Source organism: Sturnira hondurensis, unplaced genomic scaffold, assembly GCF_014824575.4.
Source record: "Sturnira hondurensis isolate 20B ecotype Veracruz unplaced genomic scaffold, ASM1482457v3 Scaffold0000780, whole genome shotgun sequence".
NCBI lineage: Eukaryota > Metazoa > Chordata > Mammalia > Chiroptera > Phyllostomidae > Sturnira > Sturnira hondurensis.
In genome coordinates, this window is record NW_028073411.1 from 8033906 (window position 1) to 8054030 (window position 20125).

Consider the following 20125-nt stretch of genomic DNA (forward strand, 5'->3'; position numbering starts at 1 on the left):
ACTGGGGAATGGCTTCTGTGTCAGACAACGGTTTTGGACAATCAATCCAGGCACGTCATCGTGGATGGTGGTGTTTGATGCTGTACAACTGAGCACGCTCCTTTAAAGCAGGAGCCATGTATACTTATTTCTGTACTCCTTCATGTATCCACTAGAGTGTCTGGTGTAGAGTAGATGCTCAATAAATACATGGTAAGCAATAAAATATAAGGGAGATGTATTAAGTATTACGTATGTATTTTTTTCAGTAATACTAACTGGATAATAGTTAAAGGTAGTTAAGAGACTTCACGCGTGCTTCAAGCACGACATCAAAAAATTTTATTTATATATTTTAAAAACTTTATTTATTTATTTTTAGAGAGATGGGAAGGGAATGAAAAAGAGAGGGAGAGTAATCAATATGTGGTTGCCTCTCGCACGCCCCCAACCCGGGACCTGGCCCACAACCCAGGCATGTGCCCTGACTGGGAATTGAACCAGTGACCCTTTGGTTAGCAGGCCAGCACTCAATCTACTGAGCCACACTAGCTAAGCCTAAAAAAATGTATTTTATTTAAAATATTGAATTTTACAGTGGTCATATCCTGAAGGGAAATGGTGGGAGACAAATCTTGTTTGGCTTGTTCTCAGTCTCACTGGATGTGTGACATTGGATTCCTCGTCAGAAAAAGGTGAATCATAAGACTGAAGAATTACATAGCGCACACTATGAGCCAGGTACTGTTCCGAGACCTTGACACGTGTTAACTCATTTAAGACTCACAACAACTCGAAGATTGGGGCACTGAGGGTGCTCAAGGCAGCACTGCCAGCAGACACACAGAGTTAGGGCGGGGGGCCCGGCTCTCGAGGATGTGCTTTTGACTATTACACCCTGCTTCTGAAAAACACCCAAAAAGGAAAGAGTGCACTATAGGACCACACAATCATCATGTGTTCTCACCACAAACAGGCCTCCACTAGGTGATTTCTCTCCCAAATAGCCTCGGAATAAAGTTCTAGGGAAAACAGCCTCACGTGATGGTTCCAGGACTTTGACATTCCCTAAAAATCAAGGAATTGTAAAAACGATGTAGTAATCTTATGACGAGAGTCTGAAGTCAGTGAAGGTTATGAGAATGCATCTAAAGTACAGAGACTTGAAACTTGGATTTGGGTTTAATTATCCAAATTATAAGTAAAATTCAGACTGACTTTAGGTTTTTCTCCTCCCCAAAGCTCTAACTGTCCAGTCTGATCATCCCAGAACGTGGCAAGAGTTATCCCTGAGCTTAATTCCACTTCTAGTTTCCTATCATGAAGGCCCCACTCTGGTCTTTTAATAGGTAAGGATTGTAAAATTAACATTTTTAGTATTTTTTTGGGGGGGAGGTTAAGGTTGCATCGTGTGGCTGGGGCCTGAGGAGAAAATGTGCGAGCTGAAAGTATTCTAAATTGGTGTCCCATGCTGTCTTGTAAATCATGGGACAGGCTGGGGGATGACCAGGCATGACCTTTGAAAATAGAAGCAGTGACCAACACACCGGCCGCAACACAGCAGAAATGGGCCGTCATTGATTTCACTGTCTATCCCAGTCATTGCCTACCTATCCGCTCCCCATGCGGAGGAGTATTGACGAACCCTCCCTCGCTCCTCTCCAGGGAGCTGCATGTTTGAGGACTCGCAGAAGTCACAAGCGAACCACTTAACAGAGAGCCCTTTCCCTGGGAACGTAAATTGCCTTTATTATGTAATTCGGTTCTGCTACACTCATCTGTTACCTGAGCTTTTATTTTCTTGAATTTCTAAGTGGCTGTATAAAAACAAAGCAGTTACCCAATGATGCCTTGTGGTGTGCTACAGAGGAAGATTTTAAACACTCGGGCTTTAAAGAAGAGAGCTTTTAATGTGCCTCGGATTTTCTTAACTTAGGCAGGACCTGTTAACAGTGACTTTTACATTTCTACCTCAACCGTAAATCTTAAGTTATTTCAGTAACTTAATAAAAACACAGAGTTCACTTTGTTATGCAAGGTATAGTTTTTTGGCTTGAAAATTTAAAGTATCTGTTGGCATATTCTGTGCAATGAAATAGGAATATACAAAAGAAAACAAATTCAACGGGTCACCTCATTTTAATATCTCTGGACTGAAGATACTTCAACGGTGAAGTGGGATGGTAATGAAGAATTTCCCTGACTACCTCTTTTAAATCAAGACAAATGGGAGGCCAAACAGGATTAAAAGTATTTACATATATGCATAAAAGTTTTCACAGGATATTTTTAAAAATAATGAGTTTATCAAGTAATGCTATATTTTAATCAGTACTCTGGAAGCAAATTAATTAAAATGCCCTGAAATCGAAAGTGACTTCTATATACAGTAAGAGTCACTTGTAAGACAGTAACATTTGCACTTGGGTATTTAGTCTTCAGAATCTGGATATTGGAGCATGAAGAATACCCAGAAACCACCATCACTGCCAATCATTGTGAGCCTACTGTGTGCCTAGCACTATAACGGGAGCTTTACACTTGTTACTTCCGATTCTCTCAAACACACATGAAAAACAAATCGAAGCCCAGTTGCTCGGATGAGAAAATACAAGCACAGAGAGGTGAAGTAACTTCCTCCAAGTCATAAAGCTGGTAAATAGTGGTGTCTTCCCCTTTGGCATATCAAGAAGAGTTGATACTTATCTTGGAAATGAGAAGACCATATTGACTCAGTTTCTCCAAAGTGACCTGATTCTTTCTTCTTCTTCTTCTTCTTATCATTATTTTTAGTCTAAACTGGTAGGGTGCATAACTTGAAGGCTATGTGATGAACCAAGCCCAAGGAGTCAGCAGGGGAAAGTCCTCTGAAGGTGTGCACATTCCCTAAATACCAAAGCTGATTTGTGCTTGGCATAATCCTGTACTTTCAAATGATATTTATCTGGTTTCCTAGCTTTGAACAGTACTTAAGTATGTTTCCAAAGAATCTGTTTGGTTTGGAAAATGACATTAATTTTAATCTAAAGAAAGAAGCATATAATTTCCTACTTAAAAAAAAAAGTTTTGACAGCCCTGGCTGCTGTAGCTCAGTGGATTGAGCATGGGCCCGAGAACCAAAGCATCGCCAGTTCAGTTCCCAATCAGGGCACATGCCTGGGTTGTGAGCCAGGTCCCAGTAGGGGGTTGCAAGAGGCAACCACACATCAATGTTTCCTTCCCTCTCTCTTCTAAAAATAAATAAAGTCTTTAAATAAAGAAAGAAATGTTTTTGACTAGATGAAAACAAAGTCACTTTGAAAGGCAGTCAATTATCAGCCTGCTTGAGAAAAAAAAATGGGTTGCTCCATTCCTGTCTGAGGGACTACTGCTGATATTAGCTTTGAGTTTAGACTGTCACTCATTCATTCCTGGCACTACTGCCGAGTCCCTTTTGATGCAATTCTCTAAGCAGTGTAAAGCCACATACGTGTGTGACATGTGTGATATTCTACATTCATTCACTTGTCTGGCAGTTTATCTCCATGGTCGATGATTAGATCCCTTAGACAGCAGGGTGCTGGTGAATGATCAATGAGTGGCTGTCTGAAATAAGAAAAAGAGCCTGGATTTTCACTGATTCCTGTGGTGGAAATCCTCCAATGTGGCTGGATTCAAGGCCAACATCAAACATGGGGTCGTGGAACATAGACAGGAGAAGAGGTGCACGCCCAGAGCTATCAGAGCACAGCTCAAACATAATCCTTTTACAAAAGTGGTTCTGAAATTATGATCACCTGGAAACTTACAGAAACACAAATTCAGGGGCATATCTGTCATCTGAACCTGAAACTAGAGGCGGAGCTGAGTAATCTGTATCCTAACACACCTTCCGGGTGATTCTGAGGCATACCGGAAACAGTCGCTGCACACTGCCACCTGCAAGTCTGGCCCCGTTAGCAGTTAGCACGTCTACGAGGAGGAACCATGACCTTCTGAAGTCAGAGGCAAGAAATGAAACGAGAAGATGTGTACACTACTTTAGTTCTACCGGGGGAGGAACAATGACTACATCTTGAATTTTCTTAAACACATGTAAGCTCTGTGAACTATTCCCCATAGACATAATTCTAGGAGATAATGGTTCCCCTACAGACTCACTTGAGACAGCAACTGACACCTGAAATGAAACTTTTTAAAGCAAATAAAAAGTCCTATAGAAACAGTAGCTTACTGCGTGGCTGTTTTCCCTTAGTTCAGTCGGATTTTATTTTGCCAAACTCCATTTCCACCAACGTCGAAAAGAAACCACACAACTGAAAAGACGCACCTGTTGTACCAAGTGATTCCCATATGCGAAGTTCCAGCACCACATTACATAAGCCATAGTTTGGAGAAAGAGTTAACCGAAGCTATCTTTCATAATATAAAATTATGCAATTAAACTGAACTTAAACTGAACATAGTCTCTGAGGTAAGAATAAATAAGAATACCTCTTTTGAAAACATTAATATTGTGTACTTTTCTAATGTTAAGTAAAAACACATTCAGATTTGAAAATTTACTTCAACCCAACAAAATGTGTATTAGGCAATGGAGTTGTTGATGGGTTCTGCTACAATGGCGGGGAAGGGGTACCTTTCACCACAGGTCACATTCTAGCAAAGCCTGACCCAGGTCGGAAGCGTTTGGATAACTGTCAGAAAATTAGTGGGAGCAGAGTTAAGACTTGAGACAAATTTCAAGCTGACGTTGAAGGACAGAGAAAGATTGAGAGGAACTCCGCTCCCCTTCCGATGCCCGAGGACTTGGTGGTGCCGCTCAGTGAAGTCAGGAATGACACAGGGGCACAGAGGTTTGGGGGATGCAAAGGAAAGGCACTCCATTTCAGACACTCTGAAATGGCAGTACCCACAGGCACCATTTTTACTATTTGGTGTGCATCGCTCTACAGGTCTTACATGCGTCAAATCATAAATTTTTTCTACAGTCCCCCAAACACGAAACTATGATCACATATGACCGCTGACCAGGTGAGGCCCAGAGTCCTTATGCCTTTTGCTGTGGGCACACAGTTAACAGGTGGCAGAGCGGGGACTCGAAGGAAGGCACACTGCTCTAGGGCACCTGCTCTTTTTCATTACTTCAATTTTCATTTTGGGTGACAATCACGTTCAGTGGTTCGGAAATGGAAATGGAATAACATGGTATTCATATACAAGTCTTGCTTCCACCCCACTCTTTCCTCTCTATCCCTTGTTTGCATGTGCAAATACAAGGAGATAAATATACAAAAAGTGTATCCATGTTTGACACTGTTCTGCCTTTATTTGTTTTTTTAGTTGAGCAATATACCTTGGGAATCTTTCACTACAATATATAGAGAAACTTCACATTCTTTCCCTCTCTTCATCCCTTTTCTTTTAAATGGTGCATTCCATTTTGTGGCTGCACCATGCATACTTTGTTTAGATATTTGGGTTGTTTCCCAACCTGTGTTTTTACAACCAACGACACAGAGAATTACCTGGCACACATATTATTTCTAGGTCTTCAGCTATCTTTGCAGGATCAACTTCCCCAGGTGGGATTTTATAGGTGAGAGGACAAGTGCATTTGTAATTTTGATAGATATTTTCAAAATGCTCTCTGTAGAAACAGTAAAACAACCTGTACTTCTACTCTTAATGTATAAGGACTGAGGGTACACTTTCAACTGCTCTACAATACTCCATGGAAAAAGATACCAGAAAAACATCCCTGTATTGTTAGTGAATAGATGAGAATGAAGACAATGTGAGTGAGTGAGGACACAGTGCAGTTTACAATCTGATATTCAGAAAGATCTCATGGGGTGGATGCCATATTATTCTTTACAGAAATGATTCCAAGGCAGAGAAAATTAAGTGCCTTGCCTGAGTTTACACACCAGCAATTGGCCAAGCCTAGATCTGAATACATATCTTAGCCACTACGATTCTCACTTGCCAAATACTATATCCTCCTAGTGTAACGAAATAATTTCATTGTTCTCTATGGTCTCAATTACATGAAAGTATTTTTCTATTCTAAATTGGAGTATTAATTTGTTAGGCAAACATGGTAATGAAGGTAAACTCAAAATAAGCTCTTTATAGTAAGTCATCCTTAGGATATAATGATTGGGGTGTCTATAACCTTTTGAGAAATACTTTAAATATATTTTTTGTGAGTACCAGATTTAATAAGCCAACCTCAAGAACTTTTATTATAGCTTCTGAAAATTCTCTGCTGTTGCACGGCATGAAATAAAACAAAAATAATCAAAACCAAAAGCAAACCACAAAAATCCACTTTTTGACATCTTTTTACAGGCTGAAGCAAATTGAGGCTCTGTGATGGAAGGCCTCGCGATCTCTGTGGCCTTGGCACTGACTCACTTCCATTTGGGGATGAACTAACGGCTGCATTCCTCTCGGAAACCAATAATTATGCATTTGTTTCCACGCTGTAAATGTTCCCAAAAGTGGGTTAGCTCACCATCAAAAGGGTTCTGGTCATGTCTGCAAATGGCATTGACTTTCCTAGAACTTTCATGAAGGATCAGATAGGATGTGAAGGCTTTTAAAGCACACTGACATATATATATATGTGTGTGTATGCACATATGTGTACATATATATGTATACACATACACACACATAATAATATCAATGATAGAGAGGTCAGTGTCTCTACTTAGTTCTAACCAATGCTCTAAGATTGGTTGCCAAGCTTGTTTGGCCCACAGCTGCATTGTATTCACCACCAATGGTATTTTTAAATAATGCAAATAAATATTTAAGGGAGAAAAAACTTTATAGCTTAGAAAAAGTTCAATCTCTGCCTTTGCTTGAAAAATCTGGAGTTGCACAAACCCACACTTTTGCGAGGCAGCACCAGGGAGGGCTGAGTAGGTGTAGTGCAGCCCTGCTTGGACAAAGGCGTGCTCTGGGCTTGCTCCAGACACAACCATGCCTATGACATTGCCACACCAAGGCTATTTGTAAGACAGGAATAGGTCTCTGAAAAGTTAGGTCTCTTCCAAAGTAACAGGATGAGAACGGATTCTTTTCTTTCAACCGGTCTGTTTAGTTCATTCCAGTTACTGCCTGCACAAGAAACATTGACTGCATAAGCTTTCATAACCCTGCTCTATTTCTCCATGGGGAGAAATTTACTAGGTACCTTTTCTGCAGATGGAGCTAGTGGTGAGACCCAGCAGAGGGGCTCTGAAGGTTAGTCTTTTGCAAAAAAGTACACTTCCAGCAACATCTATGCCCCACGAATACCATCCCTTTCATCACTGACATATCATCAATAGCATTGTATTATTCTTTAAAAAACCTTCCAAAATGAATAAGATTACCCACATACTGTGTGCACCCATCGGTTTATTACATAAAAGCTCTCTGAGAACAAGGGTTTTGTTCCCAAAAGTTTAGAACAGGGCCTGCACCATAGTAGGTGCTCAATAAATATGTGTTGCATCAACAGCAACTTTAAATTACACACTGTGCTGAGTTTCTCTTGCAGTCATTTCTCAAGAGCCACTCTGCATAGGTCTTTCCCCTGCTCAGAGCCCTGGGAGGCTCCTGTGTGACTTATGTTACAGGGATCAGTGGGTTCTTTGTGTTCTGGCCTCTGACTTGACCAAAGGGAAGCACTGGGCAGGAGACCGTTGGGAGGAACAGTCCTTCCCTGAGAGCTGACTCCACTGAGGGTTACAGCCCCTGTCCTGCAGTCCTCTCCACAGTTCTTGGATTCCCACAACGGCTGCCTCCTTCTGCTCCCTCCACCACATGGGTGGTAGCAGCATCCCTGGTTTCTAGCCCCAGGTTAATATGTTACCCCTATCAAGCTTTGTAAATACAGGTACCCCTGCTTTTTGAATTCACTTTACAGCCACTTGGCAGAAGGTACTGCATTAGTACCTGTTTTCCCTAACAAAAAGAAAGGAGTCTGGCCAAAGGAATGCACATATAAGACTTTTCTGCTTTGCTTTTAGAAAGTGAAAATAGCATTTGTTTTTCAGGGAGACTGTAGACCGTAGTGTGCCCCCCCACCCCCCCCCACCCCCCAGCAAGGAGAGTGGGACTGAAAGCTCCTCCCGTGGGAACCACACTCAGCATCTCAGTGTCCAGGCACCCTAGAGTGGCACTGTGTCTGTGACCACCTGTGCTCTCTCTCCTTGCATTTGGTACACCCTTCAGCAGGTGGGTCCTAAGGTGACTGTTTCCGCTTCACTCCATTTCAGTTTGTGAAAGGTTTCGTAAGGCCGCTCCACTTTCGGGTAATGGGGAGACCCGTAGTCCTATTAGAAATCCCTCCTGCCGTTAGTCGTCTGACTCCAGTACACCATCTGTCCCTGCCAGGCCCCTCATGCACTGGTCATAGAGCCTGCCCATTTATTCCCTCCCCTACCCATTACGAAATAATGGAGAAGCAGTTCTTCAGTAAACAGTTGTTTTCACCTTTCCCAGTAACTGAGAAATCTTCACCTGTAAATGGCAGAAGCCGGGTGAGAGCCAGTGTCATAGCTGGCACGGACGCGCCCCCGGTAGAGTTCCACCGCAATGTGGTCTTTGTCCCCCTTGTACAGGAGGACCCCACTGTCTTCATCTGTAGCGATCTAGGAGGAAGGACCCTTATGTTAGTGGCATGCACAGTCACCCCAACACACTTCATCCAAAGAAACCAGACTGCTGAGTAAAGGGTCTTTACTATGGTTTAGTTTTTCCTTATGGCTACGAGAAAATATTAACACACCCTGAAATGATTACTTGCAAGATAACTTAGTCTACATTACTTTGTTGCAAATAAATCCCTAAAGAAGTTTAAAAGGTGTTTCTTTTTTCCATTCATAAGCATATTTTTACTCCTTCTATACACACTGGCAATGACAAAGCTTAAAGATGCATGTCCCATAAAATATGCAAAAATGAGGAATTTACATACATAATGTATACTTCAGGAAATTAACGTCGATAAATATTTTCCACATCATTACGGTGCACAGTATTTAACGTAAATCAAGCTTCCTCCCGTTAGATTTCAAACTATATTTTCTCAGCAGAGAATGATAAAATCTAATCAGGAATAAAGTGGTCATGTTTCTGCTCGGTTGAAAAAGAACAATAACAAATACTCAAGTAAGCACCACAGGATGGGCTTGAACTTTCTTTTCCGGAGCTTTTCACTCTCCTGCTCATTTGGCCTTACTTATGACACACGTGAAATGTGACTGCGTTGTTTCTCATAGTTCACGTAAAGCAGCAAATTCTTCACAGTTACAGCATGGAAAGACGGACCTCTCTTCATCCTGCTTTGTGGCTTTTTTATGGCTTCTGAAGAATTTGTTCTGTCCAAGTCAGTGATGTCAGTGGTAGCTACTTCTCATGACAATCCATTGTGGCCAATGTTGGAAGGCAGGAAGCGATTTTTAAAAAAATAAAATGACTGTCTTGTTTGCAGGGTCCTCTTCCTCATGACTTCTGAAGAACCCCCACCCCTCACTGGAGGGCCAGGGTAAACCAAATACGATGAGGGGTCTACAGGAAGTAGGCTAAACCCACTTGAGTTCAAAACATTAAAACATTTTGCTTTCCAGGTAAACAAACACACAGCCTCCCCCCCCACCCCCCAATGTCACCTACATGGACTGATGACCTCTAATCTAGTCTAACCTTGTCTATGGGGATCTGAATCCCTGACTCAAAGCTACTCGGTGACTTGGTGGAAAGACCAGCAATAAATCTGAGTTTGGTCATTTCGTGCCTATCCTCGAAGGTTCTGCATGAAAAGTGAAAAGACGCTCGCTGAGATTTTGCTACAGTGCGTTGTGTCCCACCTGTTCTCTCCTCAGCGGCACGTTCTCGAAGAAAAGCCTCCCCGTGCAGATTCTGAGCGGCAGAGACATGCAAATAAACGACCAAGAAGCCTCCTCCCAGGCACAAAACAAGGAGATATATTTTCTGGCTGTGTGTTTTTTCAAACGAGTAGTGAATAAAAATACCTAGTTCCCATTTGGCTGGGAAGCATAAAAATGCTGGCGAGAAGACGGAAGCTTTCCCTCGGTGAGCACGGCCTGTCACCGTGTTCTGCGGGCTGTAACTGTCTGTGCAGGAAGCCCTGTCACTCACAGAGTACCGCGGATGTGTGCGCTTTAAACCTGAATTTGGCTTACGAGATCAGCTCTCGAGAACGCCAGAAGTCTTACCTGAAGCGTGATGTTCGTTTGGGGCCGAACCTTGGCCGAAGGAATTTGAAGGTAGGACTCTTTGTTTACAAAATTCACACTAACCAGCTTTTCACACTTCTCCCCCTGGTAGCCAGGCAAACACTGGCATATCGGCTCGTTCATCCTGATGATACACTGGGCTCCGTTCTGGCAATCAAAATTATCACAGGGGCTGGTCCTCGGGAGGACCATGGGTGGGGAAAATTCACAGAACAGGCCACTGAAGAAGAACAGACATATGTTGGTTAGATTTTACTCAATTGCCAACGTGAACTGAGTCCTGTGCGACCCAACTCCACACACGGATGTGCCTTGCTCCTCTCACCTGTAACCATCGGGGCAGGTGCATGTATAGCCATTCACCGCATCCGTGCAATGGGCTCCATTTTTACACTTGTGATCCTGGCAGTCGTCGAAATCCACGTCACAGTGCTCACCGATGTATCCTGGTGTGCAGTCACATCTGCGTGAAAAAGCAGGGAAGTGGTTTCAAACCCAACTGGGCCAAAGTGACAAAAACAGCTGCATGCATCTAGAATGGGATGGCACCGCCTTTAAAAACACATGTCAACAGGCTCACAGGGCCCCCCAGATGAAAAGAAGCCTAGGAAACAGTGCTGGTCTGCAAAGCAGCCCATGGCTTCTCATGTGGTCTGGCAGAGGAGTGGGGCTTCCATCGCCCCCATGAAAGTGAGGATCCACGATCCAAATAGGAACATAATCATTGCACCAGGGTTGCTGCCTTCTGTCCACCATATTTGCTTTCCTACTTTCCTCCTCCCTTTCTCTCTCCTTCCCCTCTACCCTTCCTCTTTTTCTCTCTTCCTTCTTCCCTTCTTCCCCTACTTTATTTGCCTACAGGGTCTTCTATTTGCAGCTTTAATTTGCGGGGAACCACTGCCTGGTTTCAGGAGTGGTAACTGCCCCCCATGGATAAGGCTGAGTGAGCGACCTCTGGACTGGGAGTCCCTGAGGAGACAGAGCTTATCTCCCTGGCAGGAGCGCTGCTTCCACTTCATCCATCTCTGGCCCCAGTGCTTGGTCCGTTAGTGACGGGTAAGACCCCTCAGAAGGGGGACAACCTAAGCCAGACACAATCACTTGGAAGACCCTCAAGAAAGGACTTGGGGGCTTCAGCAAAGAGGGAGTGATAGACCCTTATCCCCCAGCTATTCTGACATAGCCCAAGTCCCCATTTCCATCTGGGAGAAGTACTTCCTGGCTCAAATCCATTTGAGCCTAAAAACCTATGATGGGGGATCCAGGGTGATTGGGCATAAGAAAGAGCTCCTAAAAGTCCCGTGAAACCTGCTTTGCTTAGAATGCTCTCATTTAAATGATAAGGATCCAAGCAATAAGTTTGTTCCTCAAAGTTTTATGGCTCTTTAGCTATCTGACCCTGACAGAGAACAAGCCCTCATAGTTATTTGAATGCTATCTATTGCTTGATCCTTCCCTGTATTCTTGTGCAAAACAAACCCAATAAAAGCCCATTAAGGAAAAGGCTCTTGGTCCTTCTCCTGTGAGAGATTGACCAGCTTTCCTCCCCAAGCAGATCATGTCTTTGCAGTATTATTTTCACCCGATCATGGGGGATCTTTCTGGCAGAGATGCCCCCACACTAGTTGATTTGAGAAGTTGAGATGATAAAATTGCTCTGTTGTCAAATTTACTAACAATATTAAGCAATTGTTTAATGTATAACATTAAAAAAACTTTCTAGTCGAGAATAAATACATTGGAATAAAATATATGTTTGTGAAAAATTATGTTAATACTGGATACCCTAACTCATCCTAAATCCAGATAATCATTATGCCCTATTGGAGCTGACCTAATGGGGTGGGGCATGGGAACCACAACTTGGGGGCCAGACTCTGGGACAGCTTCTCAGCCTGTTCCTCTGGGGCTGCAGGGGCAGAAGGGTCTCGGCTGCACTGAGGGTGAAGAACCAGAGATAATAGGCTGCTGTCGCTGTTCTTTGAGCACTTCCTCTGTGCCAGACCCTGTGCTTTACATGGACTCACTGAATGCTCTCCCCAGCCCGTGACATTGGTGCTATCTCTACTCCACCCTGCGGGTGAGGAAACTAAAGGACATGCCGCTTAACTACCTTCCCCAAGGACATTCAACTTGTAGGTGCCGCTGCCAGAAACTGAACCCAAACAATCCAATGAGGGAGCCTGGATGCTCGCTGCACAGGCTGTTGGATAATCCTGCAGGGCCCTCTGCAAAACCTGTTGCTTGCTCGTGCTGACTATTGCAGTCTCTGGCCGTGACATCAAGGACTCAGAACTTCCAAGCTGCCTGAGGGAAAGTAGTGTGGCAAGTATGGTGGTTTTTAAACTATGTTTTGTGGAGCTTCAGGGACCATGGCACCCCCAAAATACGGCTGTAGCAGGGGTGGGGTGCTTCTGGTAGCTTCCTTCTACCCCCCCTCTTCCTCCAGCCTTCTCTGATTGCAATTCATTAGTTTTATGCATTGGGCTTCCATGAGTATTTCTGTCTTGGGTTTGCTGACTTAAAAAAACAAATAAATCAGGGAACTACAGGTTAACTTTACAGAATTTGGGCCTCATTGTCAGACACAAATGGGTTTGTATGCTGGCCTCATCTTTAAGTGTATGTTGTCTTGACCAAGTTACTTAATCTAAGTGTTTATGTAACATATAAAAAATAAAATAACTTCCATCTCGTAGGTTTGTTAAATGGTTAAGTAAAAACACTACCTGTAAAGCAATTAGATAGTGTTTGAAATGTAAGCATGATCAATAAATGGTAGGTATTTTAAAAATAATTCTACTAAGTCTATCAAAGTCTTCATGGTTACGCTGTAGCAATTACCCACTTTTCTATTTCAAAGCCATGAGGGTTTAAGTGGATGAGGATAATTGAAAACACCGATGTGGATGTGGACATTACTGAATGCCAAGGGTTTTGTCTGCAAATGCAAAATCTGGATTTAAGAGTTGCCGGGGAACTGATGAATGAAAATAAATGGAGTATCACAGAGACCTGCAGCTCTGCATGTACGAATTAAGAAATAAAATGAGCTCACTGCATAAGCATGCTTGCCCTAGAGCCAGCGGCTTTAGTGCTAAATCATAACAATGCAAAGTAAACAAGTCTGAAGTTAAATGGATCCTAAGTGGCCATAGACATTCTCAAATAGATGGACAAGCACCAGGAAGAGAGCTCCTGCCCGTGTTAATGTGAGCAGGGCTAAAGTGCTGAGCACTAGAAGAAAGAAGAAATGCTTTGAAACATTATGAATTATTTATCTGAGAAAAGAAATCAAAGTAAAAGATAAGAGAACCATACATTCACCATCATGGATGTCTAAGAGCTATTTTATATTCTCTTCTCTACAAATATCATTTTTCAAGCCCATTATAACTTAGAGTTACATTATGACCAACTTTTTCTTTGTCTTTCTTTTGCTCCTCAGATCTCATTTGAAAACAGTAAGAACCTATCTAATTAGAAATGCCTTAAAGTCTGTATTATCAATAAAAGCTATCATATTCCCTCAACTCCATTATCTGTCAAGGAGTGAGGAGGAAAGCAATGACTATAAACTACACTGTTTGGAAGCCCAAAAGCTGACAAAGTAAGATGCATGCTTGAAAATCCTGCTTATGGCATATCATGGTCTAAAAATATCTCAAAGCAATTTGGGAGATTTATGGGGTATATAATAAGCTGGAGAAGTAAAACCAACTCTCTTAGCTTAGTGATAAGAAAATGAAGTTGAAGGAACAGTACAACTTGTCTAAACAATGTTTGTCAGTAGAGATTTTTTCTTTAGCAGCATTTATCTAGTTTTGGTTTTTAAGTCCAGTTTTCTTAGAAGTGCCTCCCCTACTATGTGCGGTTCTATGTCTGTGGGAGTGATGGCACATGCTGTGACTTCACCCATTTTTTGCTAAGCTACATCCAGCTGTAAACAAGCTCACACATTCCTATTGAAAACTCCTAACCCATAATCCTGTAAGCTGTACTCTTAAGAGTGTGCAACCTCAAAAAGTTAAAAAAACAGAACTACCTTATTTTTTAAATGATTTTATTTATTTATTTTTAGAGAGGGGAAGTGAGGGAGAAAGCAAGAGAGAGAGAATCATCAATGTGTGGTTGCATCTCATGCACACCCCACTGGGGGCCTGGCTCGCAACCCAGGCATGTGCCCTAGACTGGGAATTGAACTGGCCACCCTTTGGTTTGCAGGCCAGTACTCATTCCACTGCGCCACACCAGCCAGGGCCAGAACTACCTTATGATTCAGGAATTCCACTTCTGGGTATTTATCCAAAGAAATCCAAAACACTAATTCCAAAAGATACATGTGCCCCTATGTTTGTTGCTGTATTATTTACAATAGCCAAGATGTGGAAGCAGCCTAAGTACCTACTGATAGAGGACTGGATAAGGAAGATGGAGCACATATATATACAAAAGAATATTACTCAGCCATGAAAAGAATGAAATCTTACCATTTGTGAGGGCATGGATGGATCTAGTGGGTATTATGCTAAGTGAAATAAGTCAGACAGAGAAACACAAATACCACATGATTTCATTTATATGTGGAATCTAAAAGAACAAAATAAATGAATAAACAAAACAGAAACAGACTCAAAGATACAGAGAACAAACTGATGGTTGCCAGAGGGGTGGGGGTCTCAGGGACTGAGTGAAAAAGCTGAAGGAATTAAGAAGTACAAATTGGTAGTTACAAATAGTCATGGGGATGTACAGTACAGCATAAGATGTATAGTCAATAATATTGCATTAATTATGTACGATGCCAGGTGTGTGCTAGAATTATTGGGGTCACTTCATAAATTATATAAATTTCAAACCACCATGCTGTCCACATAAAATTCATGCAAAATAATACTGAATGTCAACTGTACCTGAAAAAAAAAGGTGTGCAATCTAATTGATAATAATCGAAGACATTGAATTAAAGATTTGTTTTTTTGAAGATGAACTTCCCCATTTTGTAATGATCTACATTAAGTCTCACTAAAACTTTATCTTACAAATACATGGCATGAAGTCCCGTGGAACCTGTATAGTAGATATGCAGCTGTAGACAACCACCTTCTTTACTGACAAATTTATCTGAGAAATGACATTTGTTATGTACGTGATGGACTTTCAACTTGCCAAATTCAACTGTGAGCAGATTGAAGATGTTAGGAGTTTAAGTAATTTATGCACAGTATTTAGATGAACTAAAACACAGCAGAATTTTGTATAAAATATTGATTTCAATAAGATTTTTGGTTTTTACATAGGATTGTCATCAAATGGAATTGACAGGTCCTGCCACTGTGCATTTTCCAACATGATGAACTGTACACAAAGCTGTATCAAAAAACAAATAATAAAACTTGAGAATAAATATTTTATTCAGATTGACCTTTAAAGGCAGTGGGGATCCTGGTAATACCGACCCTTACCTCCCATCCAACAGAGAGTATATGATGGTCTGTTGACAAATTTCAGAATGTTCGAGCCCCAGCACAAATCCCATCTCTTCTCATAAAACTCTTCCTGACCTGAATTTTTTTTGATTCTCTGAATCTTATGGCAATTAGGCCTGAGTCATCTCACAGAGAAAATAAAGCCTGTGGACGCGAACAGCTATGAAGCAGAATAAAAGCATAAGATGGCAGATGGCCATGTGCCCTGACCCATGACAGGTGCTCAATAAATACTGTGTAAAGGAACAAACAATGTTCTTGTCTAGTCGTCTGAAATCACAGCTCAACTCCTGAACTCGACTGTGTCATCCCTGAGAATCCAGCTTACCTTCCATAATAAACCAACTGCAAGGTTAATAAATTGCCAAACGTAGAGGTGACCTGTGTTAGAAAAATCACCCAGCTGGAAGTAAATGTCTGACTTCCAGCTCTGCCAGTGAGTAACCCTGAGGTCCTGGGACAGCCACTGACCGATCCGGGCTGTGGTTTCCGCCCGTTCAAAAGGGAGAATTCATTCGAACAGGACAATCTCTAAACTACTGCTATGTCTAAGAAGAGAAGTTGCTGTTGATAGACCCTGAAAATATTTCAGGACTGTGGCAAAGGTGTAACTGAATTTTGATTCCAAGCATATTTCAGCAAGATTGCTGAGGAAGGCATACAAATGATTTGGAAGTTCTGAGTTCACTTGGAGAAGCCCTCTGCCTGGAGAGACTGTATGCTTTCTCTTCCCACAGGAGACACAGGGAAGGGGAAGGGGCACTACTAATAATTACACTGAGACAACAGGCACACACTGGGACTGTCCCCGGGCAACCTGGGACACGTGCCCCCTCTATCTTCCTCCCCTTGTACAGTTAAAGCATAGCAGCAGATCAAAGACTTTCGGTTTCATTAAACTCTGTATTTTATCAGACTTACATTCAAATGATAAAGCACCTACCAGATATGCCACGCTTATTTGGCCTTCAAATAAAATTTGCTTATCTAGGCAAAGGCTCTTTTACTTCATGCATGCCTTCCTAGGAAGTCGTGGAAAAGAGGAAGCACTCTCTCTCCCTTTTTTTTTTTTAGTGAACTAAGAAAAAAAAGTCCATGCTGTTTATGGCCATTTAGACAAATGCCACTGATCCCAGAGAATATCTCCCTTTAAGCCTAGTGAAGGGGTGAAGGTCGATCCTGAAAGGAAGGTTCTCCTAAACGTGAGCAGCAAGGCAGCCCCTGACTTACTTGTATCCCTTTGGCGTCAGGATGCACTTGGAGTTGTGCTGACAAGGGTTCAGGTCCTGGGCACAAAAGTCCAGCTTCTCCTCACACAACTCGCCTGTGAACATGGCAAACAGTGTTAGTTCATAGAGAAAGGTGATCAGGTTTCAGGCAAGCAGGCTGTGTCATGGGCCTTACAGGTCAGCCCAGCTTGTGAGTGGGGAAAAAAATCACAAGACATGGAAGCAGAAGACGCAAAATTCTCGTTCTGCTGGTCGACAGTCTTATGATTTGGGACAACACAACTGTTGTGATCTGTGATGAACACCTACCCTTTTAGAATATACTGCTAGAATTAGAAAAAGGAAATCTGAATGTTTTTCTCTTTCTTTTCTTCCTTCCCTCCCTCCCTCCCTCCCTCCCTTCCTTCCTTCCTAAGATTTTACTTATTTTTAGAAAGGGGGTAAGAAAGGGAGAAAGAGAAGATCAATGTGTGAGAAATACATCGATTAGTTGCCTCTCACATGACCCCAACTAGGGACCTGGCTCGCTACCCAGGGATGTGCCCTGACTGGGAATCGAACTGGTGACCTCTTGGTTTGTGGGCTGGCACTCAGTCCACTGAACCACAACAGCCAGGGCGGAATGCTTTTCCCTTCTATTGTTAAAAGCATTTTATTTTGGACTTTTTATTGAGGTAAAGCATGTACCCAAAGGATAAATGAATTAGCTAATAAATATCGCAGAATGAGCCCACTCATGTAACCAGCATCCATGTCCAGAAACAACACCGGTTCCCAGCATCCCAGCAGCCTGACTCACGGGGCAAATACCCACTGTCCCAACAGTACCACAGATTAGTTGCGCTTGGTTTTGAGCTTGACATCACTCTGTGTGGACCCTTTTGTGTCTGGCTTATTCTATTCTGTGTCTGAAAAAACAATCCTTGAGTCTTCATAGTCTCCCAGGTCTTATAAGTCTAGAATAGAATATTTTCCCCACTTATGACTTATTGCAACTGCTTCAGAGGCTACTCTTAGCTACATGCACCAAGATAGGCAGGAAAAAGCAAAAGGAAAATCAATCTAGAGAGAGAGCTTTCTCTGAGAACCAGCTAGCATGTAAGGAACAACTTTACCAATAAAGGAGACCTTAGCATCGCCGTGCCGAGTCTAGACACAGGGTTACACTGCATGCCCGACTCTCTCGGGAAACTTCTTCAGATACAAATAACATGATTATAGTTTATTTTCAGATCTGTTAGGCCAAGTAGGATTTTCAGTGAGAAGATTTTCCTAGTCATTGTGTGAGATATTAAGGGGACTAGGGAAATACAAAACGAAAGTTCTTATTTTCTACCTTCCTTCTGTATTACTTTTTCCTTATTTTAGGGGAACACCTACAGGTTGCTGTTCATTTCCAAGGAACTGTTAGAGCTTTTATTTGTCCAAAGTGTGCGGATTTAAACAGCACTGGTTAAAAAATCAGGAGGTCGCAAGACGTCCTTTCATCTTAAGACTGTCCTTTTAGTCACACTTTGCTCCTTGGTAGAAATAGTTGCTTAACAGCTAACTGTGGCATATTATTTACACATCCAGGATCTTTCTCTACGATGCAAATATATGAATGTGCTCATCCAGGTGTTACATCAGTTTGATCTAGGACAAGCTAGGTTTTTTTCTATGTTGTCCTATGAACTAATTGCAACTGCAAGTCTCGTATCTCTTTTATAAGAAGGCTTTCTGTGCCTCTAAATCTGTGATACAAAAAAGGTTTTAACAATGCATGTGTGATGAGCTATTTTTAAACAGGGTTTATCTAAAACTTTCAGTTAGTATTATTTTAAGTAATGCATCTTGATGAAACTTATTCATTATAATTTGTTGTCCCACCATGATGAAATACCACTTTTAATTTCCTAATCAAATCTTGTTGATTGGATTCAGGCTCTTCATAGTTGTCTACATGCAAAGCAGTTTGCAAAACACTGATGATAGAGAGGGACCATTTGAGATACATACTATGTATCATCCCATGTACTTTTCACTTTATACCCAAACAAAAATTGTTTTAAAAATAAAAAAGGGACATATTTTATTTCTTATTCATTTTGATCTGATCCCATTTGATCCAACCCAATTCAACTCAATGAAGCCCACCTAAAGCATAGTTCACAAGGATTTACTATATGGCGCTCTGTGCAGGGCGCTGGGGCTACAAGGATAGATGTGGTAAATGCTGCCCTCAGTCTGTTCTCAATCTACCAGCAGAGAAAGTCTGAGCTGGAGACAGAATGTAGAGAAAAAACTTCAGCTCTAAGAGAAGAAAACAGAGTTTACCCTTTATTCTCTACCAGGTATTTCTTCATAAACTTGGTGTGGAAAGGAGAAAGGAGATGGTGCTAAATAACTTTTGGCTAAAGAGATTGTCAAGTCTGTAATCAGTCCCAGCTTTAAGACTAAGCATGCCAATCTGAATGGGAAGAGCTACATCAATGTCAAGTATTTCTCACCTTGTACGGAATGAATGTTACAAAACTAGCACAGCTGCAATAGTCACCACTGCTAAAGCCGTACAGGACAGTTCTTTGTGACCATGACTCTGACTGTGAAGGACAGTTCTCTGTGACCACACATCTGACTCTCCAGTAAGACTGACTGATTGCTTCAAGAAGGAATTTTCTCCTTTCAAATATCACCAAATATTGTAATGTTAACAAGTATCACAAAAGCATTTGCTGTGTCCCATTACTGCCTAACTCACTTTAAAGCCCAATCTTCCATCCAATACTGTGGCACCTGTGTCTGTTCACTGGCTTATGAATTTACCTCAAATCTGTGCCTGGGTTGATGGTGTTTCATTTTGCCTTAGTAACTTTAATAAGTTCTGTTCTCAAATTTTCCTTCCATTATATGTCCCCTTCTTTATGAAAAATTCCTGGATATTATTAACCATTTGTTCACTATCTACAATTTTTATCTTTGCTTCTACTTATGACACATATTGTATACATTGATATTGACTTATATATATCGTGCTTACTACTGAGTGCCAGACTGTTGTAAAGACTGTGCAAATTTTCAGTCACTAAGTGTTCATGAGAACTATAGAAGGTAAGGTTGTAGGTTGCATTGTTCCAGGTGCATCACATATGATTGATATTTATCTCATTCCCTTTCTTTGTAAGATCATCGAGAACAGAATGCTTGACAT

At 41.8% G+C, this 20125-nt stretch overlaps 1 protein-coding gene across 10 annotated transcripts in view; it reads right to left on the reverse strand.

Moving 5' to 3' along the window:
• The window catches only part of SLIT2 (slit guidance ligand 2), a 322800-nt gene that overhangs the window by 11127 nt on the left and 291548 nt on the right, over positions 1-20125 (reverse strand). For all 10 annotated transcript variants that reach the window (XM_037045143.1, XM_037045153.1, XM_037045125.1 and 7 more), the window contains 4 exons: positions 16937-17030; positions 10543-10680; positions 10197-10437; positions 8479-8609 (listed from right to left, as the gene is read on the reverse strand). In XM_037045143.1, the coding sequence (XP_036901038.1) occupies positions 8479-8609; positions 10197-10437; positions 10543-10680; positions 16937-17030 (604 nt within the window). The remainder of the gene's footprint in view (positions 1-8478; positions 8610-10196; positions 10438-10542; positions 10681-16936; positions 17031-20125) is intronic.